This window comes from Siphateles boraxobius, unplaced genomic scaffold (genome assembly GCF_051911475.1).
Source record: "Siphateles boraxobius isolate OS27281-9 unplaced genomic scaffold, OSU_SipBor_1 99, whole genome shotgun sequence".
NCBI classification, from domain to species: Eukaryota; Metazoa; Chordata; class Actinopteri; order Cypriniformes; family Leuciscidae; genus Siphateles; species Siphateles boraxobius.
Window position 1 is genome coordinate 948,079 of NW_027509229.1, and position 7,111 is coordinate 955,189.

Sequence of the window (7,111 nt, forward strand, 5' to 3'; positions counted from 1 at the left end):
ACTGGAACCAGACCGAAGGGTTTAGGAACCGGAGAGTCACTGGCATCAAAAGACGAGACCTGACAATGAGCTGTAGACTGACTGGGGTTTATATGCAGAGCTGGCGTGGTGAGTGAAGTGATGAGGGTGCAGGTGAGGTGAATCAGAATTCCGGTGATTGCGATCGGGACCAGGTGTGTTGGGTTGAAGCTGGCTGGGGTGTGTCGTTGGGTGAATCCGTGACAGTGTGGAGGAAGAGGAGGCCTCACTGCTGGCTCCAGAGCAGGTGCAGTTTGACACGGGTAGGTTTGATGCTTTTCTACATTTTCTCATTAAATTGGATAAGGTCCTTCAACTATAGCCCTCACTGTTGACAGTTTATAAAGATGTATCTCATTCATCCACGTTTAGTTTGTGTGTGTATTTTGAAGTTTTCCATGGTGGAGGCGATGAGGACTCGGATGCAGAGCATTCATGCTCAGATGCTGAGGAAGACGCACCTCCAAGGAAAAGACAGAGCTGGAAACACCTGGAAGAAAGTCATCAACAAGAAAAGAAGAATGGTTGGGAAGTCATACGTTGGAAAACAGAAGCAGAAGGAAACAATGAAAGAGCCACGGGATATGGGGCCTAGATGTTCATCAGCAGCATGTGCCAGGTCAGCTAAACATCACTGTAGTGCAATCGGCAAGCCTGAGAGGAATAAGATTTTCAATGACTTTTGGCAACATGTGATCTGGGAGGAGAAGAGAGTGTATGTGCGTGGTCTAATTGATGTAGTCCCCGCGCAAAGGAGAAGGGGGGCTGAAAATTCCCGAAGATCAAGTTCGCTGTTGTTTTTTTTTACGGATCAGCGGGCAGAGAAGACGCATCTACAAAGGTGTGTTTTTGTCTATCCTAGGAATAGGCGAGTGGTCTGCTCTTAACTGGGCAAAGGAGGGCCACACGCAGGCAGACACAGAGGGTCAAACACACAGCAACGCATGTTGTTCAGTGGCAGGCCATGAATTAATTTGCAGTTTTTTGCACGATCTACCAAAGGTGCCCTCACACTATTGCAGATCCACAACATCCAAACAATATCTGGAACCTGTGTTTCAATCGATGGCTGATCTGTGTGCAGTGTTTTGTCGTGCTGCTGCAGAGAAGAATGTAACACCTTTGTCAAGACAAGTGTTCACAAATGAGTTCAAGCGTCTCAACCTAGGCCTTTACCACCCAAAAAAGGACCAGTGCAACATCTGTTGTGCTTTCAAGACCGGCAACTTACCTGATGAAGAGTGGCAATACCATCTCCTTCAAAAAGAAGAGGCACGCGCCGAAAAGTTGTCCGACAAAAGCAAGGCCAGCAACAACACTATGGTCTTACAAGCCCTCCTTTTGAGCCCAAAGCTAAAAGCCTCTGCCTTGTATTACAAAACAAAGCTTGCTGTTCACAATTTTACCATGTACAACATGCTGACACACAGTGCCACATGTTATGTCTGGCATGAAGGCGAGGGATCCCTGTCTGCCAGTGAGTTTGTTTCATGCATCGTCAACTACCTCTCTGCACACACTGAGCCTGACACATTTATCCTGTGTAGTGACAGCTGCGGGTATCAGAACCGGAATGCAGTTTCCAAGCAATGCATTTCTTCTGTTCTCCATGAAGAATAACAAAGTCGTCATTCAGGAGTACCCTGAGAAAGGGCATACTCAGATGGAATGCGACTCCGTTCACAGCGTCATCGAGAGGCGCATGAGGGAACAGGATGTTTTTCTCCCAGCAGAGTATGTTAACCTGATGAAGAGGGCCCGTGTGAATCCTCATCCATATGAAGTCAAGTACATCGACCACACCTTCTTTCAGGACTTCACCAAGCTGAGGCTGTGCAAGTCTCTGCGCCCTGGAGGAAGGCCTGGTGACCCAACTGTCCATGATATCAGAGCCATCAGGTAATTACCAATGTAAATCTTATGTCTTACCAATATACTCTAGGCATGACATTATGATGTTGCATATTGTTTTATGAAATCTTACAGTGATTATGTTGTTGTGTTATATTTTGTGCTATTAGGTACAACAACATTGGAACGATGGACTTCAAAATCAACCACTCTGATGACTGGCATTCACATCCAAGTCACCAACTCCGAAACTCCACCTCAGACAGCCACACAGTCACCCCACTCTATTCAGACCGCCTGAAGATCAAAGAGCTGAAATTCAAACACCTCCAAGACCTGAAGGAAGTCATCCCAAAAGGACTTTCACAGCTTTTACGACAATTTACTTCACTAGCTTAATATAGGATGCAGTAGTAAAGGAGAACTCCGGCGCAAAATTAACCTGGGGTGTAATAACACACTGGTACCGAGTCAACCGTTCTCTAGGATTTGTTTTCATGATAATCGAATGTAAAGAGTTTTATCTCTAAAAACTGTTTAGCTTATAACACTAGTATATGGGGGCATATAATAAGTAAAAAGAGATCGCTAGTTAATACCACTAACAAGGCTCAAAATAGCCCCACACTAACACGCTAGCATAATGAGGGTCCAAACCGAAGCACTGAGAACTTTGTAAGTGTAAAGACAGTTTAATAATAATGTACTTTATAAAGACAGTACCATCGCGTATACAGGCAGGAGCCATCTTTGGGAAACAGCCTCGACCAGGCGAACCACTAACGGCGTGCTACGAGCTGAACTGTGATATTCCAAGTCACAGTTCAGCTCGTAGCACGGCGTTCGTGGTTCGACTGGTCGAGAGTGTTTTCCAAAGATGGCTCCGCGATGGTACTGTCTTTATAAACTATATTATTATTAAACTGTCTGTACACTTACAAAGTTCTCAGTGCTTTGCTTTGTATGTAGAGACCCTCATTAAGCTACCGTGTTATTACCGTGGTATTAAAGTAACACTATGTAGTTTTTCAACCTTCATTATATATTTCCAAGACCCTTGTGATGGTACATCGACTTACAATAGGTTGAATGACACGTCTGCCATAGCCTGACAGTGTCTGTATCGCTTTTACTGGCACTATGTAACTTCGGGTTTCGGGTAGGAACCCGAGCACAAAATAAACAAAATTCGACTGCTTAACGGCATACGTCACTTCCCCCACTTCCTCAGATTCTGACGTGAGAGCCCAACTAGCGTTTGATACCCCTCTGTATGTTGTTTTCATGACCGAAGCAACAACTAAAAGGAAGAAGGCAAAGGTTTTGTCAGAGGAGACTAAAAGAAGAAAAAGGGAGAGTGACAAATTAAAAGACCGGACGAGGATCACTATTGGAGGGAGAGCAAGACAGTTTGAAGACGGTGAGAGCGCGCCTGCGCGACCGGCTCTCTCTCTCTCTATACTCGTTCTTTCAGTAACTGTCACAAGCGCAGCAGTCAGTCATCTATAAAGTGTTTATACATTTATAAATAAATCAGGGAGTCTGGGAGCTGACTATCGCGCGAAATGTACAAGGCTGAATAACATGGCCTGGCCATGTTACGGAATTTGTCTGGTCCTCCATTTATCTTCATGAATCAAGTAATGCTAGTAGAGTAGCGAATGATCAATCTGGTAGCTACACTAACATGCTAGTTTACGATGGTTATAATAAATAATCTTTCAGGATAACTATCCTAATGTCTGCAGGCTGATATGTTTGTGTATTTACTTTTCCAGTGAAAGTGTCTTGCCTCAGGCTATAATGCAAATCGATTTTCAAATTTGCAGATTCATCTATGGTAGCTTGATATTATAATATTAATGATATATGGCTATTACCTACCACACAAACATTGAATTGAATTAGCATATCCGTAATGTAAAACAAAACGTTATGCATCTCAGTTATGTAAAACAGGCTACTATAATGACGCTGTCTTGTAAACGTGAGCGTCTTTTGACGTTTGAAAAAAATTAAACCCATGAAATTATATTCATATGACATGCTGAGATATATGCCAATGTACCTGGGATGAAGACATTTCACACGCAACGCTGGCAGTCTGCCCGCGAGAACTCAAGACAGTATCGGCTTGTCAACAAATGCACACGTGTATCGCCTGTTGTAACCATGACAGATTTTACGACAGTAGTAGAAGACAATACTGTTTCCCAACTTTAGGGGGACCCCGAGAGCAAAAACCGCAAAAAAGACAAAATGTTGCTTTAACTAGCGATTTCTTTTTACTTATTATATGCCTCCATATACTAGCGTTTTAAGTTCAACAGTTTTTAGAGATAAAACTCTTTACACTCGATTATCATGAAAACAAATCCCAGAGAACAGTCGACTTCGTACCAATGTGTTATTACACCCCAGGTTCATTTTACTCCGGAGTTCTCCTTTAATACAGTCATGATGGCAATGTAACAACACACACAGAGCCTCACAGATACATGCACGAAGACAAGGGCTAACCATACTCACAAACACAAATCCACAAGCCTTAACTGTGATTTTATTATATTAAAAATATTATTTTATATTAATATTATATATTTTATTTTATTGTTAAACTATGATATCAGTTATTGATTTAAATGTCTACTTATTACTAGGCTTATTATAAATGTGCATTGAAGTTTTAAAATGTACTTTAATGAACACTGCTGGCAGCAGCGAAGTCTGCATCCGTTCCATTCTTATCAATGACAGTGCAAACTCGTATATCCCTGCTCCCAAGTCATAAACCTCGTATCTCCGATTAAACATGCTTTTGGGGAAATGTTGTGTTAATGTTGGTACACAACAGTATATAATAGCAATATAATGAATACCAACTTTAACGATACAATGTTTAATAACTCAAAAAATATGCAGTTTTTTTTCTTTTTTCTGAAAAATAATGGTTTTGGAGATACGAGGATTCCGCCCGACAGCGACGATATATAGGAATGACCGAGATGAGTATTAAAAAAAAATAAAAAAAAAATATATATATATATATATATATCAGTTTACATCAGAGCAAGTAAAGATGGCAGCCAACCAGAATAATGTTTTTGCCGCCACTGAAACCACAGCTGTTTCTGTGTCCAGTACATATGCAGCTTTGACTGCTAAGTGACCAGTGTTCATTTTTTCACAGACGAAAACGAGACGATAACTAAATAAAAACTAGTTTTGAATGACAAAAACTATGGCAAAAATCTATTGACATTTTTGTCAACGAATAAAAACTAGACAAAAATGTTCGATAGTGAGGATTTGGGAAGCGATCCAGTCAGAACTGATGTCCTGCGTTTATGGTAGATGCGCACATTTGTACTGTAACGTGCTGATCTACCCAGGGGCGCAGATGGCACTGGGGACAGGGGGGACATGACCCCCCCAGATTCATAGTGACCCGATCCGTCCCCTATCCCTATCACTATCCCTGAGAAAGGCGTCAAAAATCGGTAAAACAGAGGATTAACCAGTATTTTCGCTATGTAACTTACATAAGCCAAAGTAGTGTCCCGGCCCGCCGCTGCTTCTGAATCGGGTCAGGGCAGACGCAGACTGACACAATAATAATCTACACCGGTCACCATTACTTTGTTTGTACCCACGTTCTCACTACACGCTGCTCTGTTGTCAATAAACACACGATGCCATCATGCCACCGACGTTTATACTCTCTCTGTGTGTGTGTGTGCTACGACTCCTGAGTGACGTCGCCGGGGTCCTATGAGGAGCTGGTAGCTGCCTCAATCGTGCCTGTAGGAGCGGACCGGTAACCATAGTGATCATATACCATCTATGACTGAGCTGAGTCGGTGATTTTTTGAACTTAAAAAAAAAAAAAAAATCGACTGTATAAATGCCACATAAAGGTGAATGAAGATCAACAAAATGAAGAGACAAAAAACAATCACCTCGTTTTTTCAAAAAACAAACAATGTAAGTATCCTATGCCTGTTGACTTTCCCAGATGTGGCAGATTAGATTTGTTAAGAGGAAATAGCTAGTCTGACAATAATGGTAAGAAGGCTTTTGCACTTAGTAAACACAGCAAAATGTGGAGACCATAACTATGCATTTAGGTGAGTGAACAGAGGCAAATAATGAATGAACACAAAAAGAATGGTTGGATAAATCAAACAATTTATCGTTGTCAGGAAATAATGTTTTATCTTACAATTTAACCCATTGTACTGTATAAATTGACTGAGGTATGTTCACTGTCGTGTCAGCCACTATAAAAATAATTATAATAAGTAAATTTGTGTGGTGCAAGGTTTATGCAAACAACAAATAAAGGCCTACATAAACTTCTGACATCCTCTTATAGCAGGAAATCATGTTTTTTTTTATTGTACGGAGCGATATAGATTCTTAAATTATGAGCTATGAAAAACATTTCTTAATATGTCATACATAATTTAAAAGATATCTCTAATCTATAAATTGCAACAAACTTGTAATTAACACTTAAATTTAAAATTTGGAGTTATTCTTAGACACTTTTGAAATAGTAGTTTTAGCCATTAATTCTCAGGAATATGTTGTATTTCACATTGTTGTGAAATTCTATAGAGGCATAGAGGGTTAACTGAAATTATAAGTTTTAAAATGTTGTCCTCCTGGCCTGCAGGCGATTTCTGATGACAGTAAGACAGGCCCTAGTCAGTCAAGTGAGGATCTGCGGGAGGGCAGCCACAGTAGAAAAAGACAGCATGAGGAAGGAGAGACAGTAGAATTACAGACAGAAGAACAACAAGGAGGGAGTCGAGGGACAGGAGGCAACACAGAGGGAGAGGAAGTTGACATGATAATGACATATACAAAGCCAAATCAACCTGACCCTAAAGTTTTGCAAAAACAAGTGATGAAAGACCGGACACTGACATTCCAAAAATCCTGGTATGAGAAGTATCCTTGGCTGCATGTTAGTATGGGTACAGATGGTGTTCTGTTTTCATTGCTCTAAGTACTTTAAGACAGGGAAACCAGCACAAGCCAAGAGTATAGACCCAGCTTTTGTCAGTACTGGATTTAAAAACTGGAAAAAAGCACTTGAAAAATGTTCCATGCATGAGAAATCAGAGGGTCACAACATTGCTGTTACAACTGCTGCCTATGAAAACAGACCAGTTACTACATAGTTGAGCAGTGGAGTCAGTACACAGCAGGCAGAAAACAGAGCTAGCCTGTTAAA

General features: G+C 41.1%; 1 protein-coding gene across 1 annotated transcript; it reads left to right on the top strand.

The window, feature by feature from the left end:
• The first annotated feature begins 1,604 nt into the window (after nt 1-1,604).
• Nucleotides 1,605-2,446, top strand: LOC143733403 (uncharacterized). The gene is made up of 2 exons (XM_077225107.1): nt 1,605-1,917; nt 2,040-2,446. Exons 1-2 carry the CDS (start codon nt 1,628-1,630, stop codon nt 2,266-2,268), a joined length of 519 nt encoding a protein of 172 aa, XP_077081222.1. The 5' UTR covers nt 1,605-1,627; the 3' UTR covers nt 2,269-2,446.
• Nucleotides 2,447-7,111: the final 4,665 nt, after the last annotated feature.

Coding starts and splice junctions, on each gene's coding strand:
- LOC143733403 (XM_077225107.1), top strand. CDS start 1,628: ATGAAGAATAACAAAGTCGTCATTCAGGAGTACCCTGAGAAAGGGCAT. Junction 1,918..2,039: donor CATGATATCAGAGCCATCAG/GTAATTACCAAT, acceptor TTGTGCTATTAG/GTACAACAACATTGGAACGA.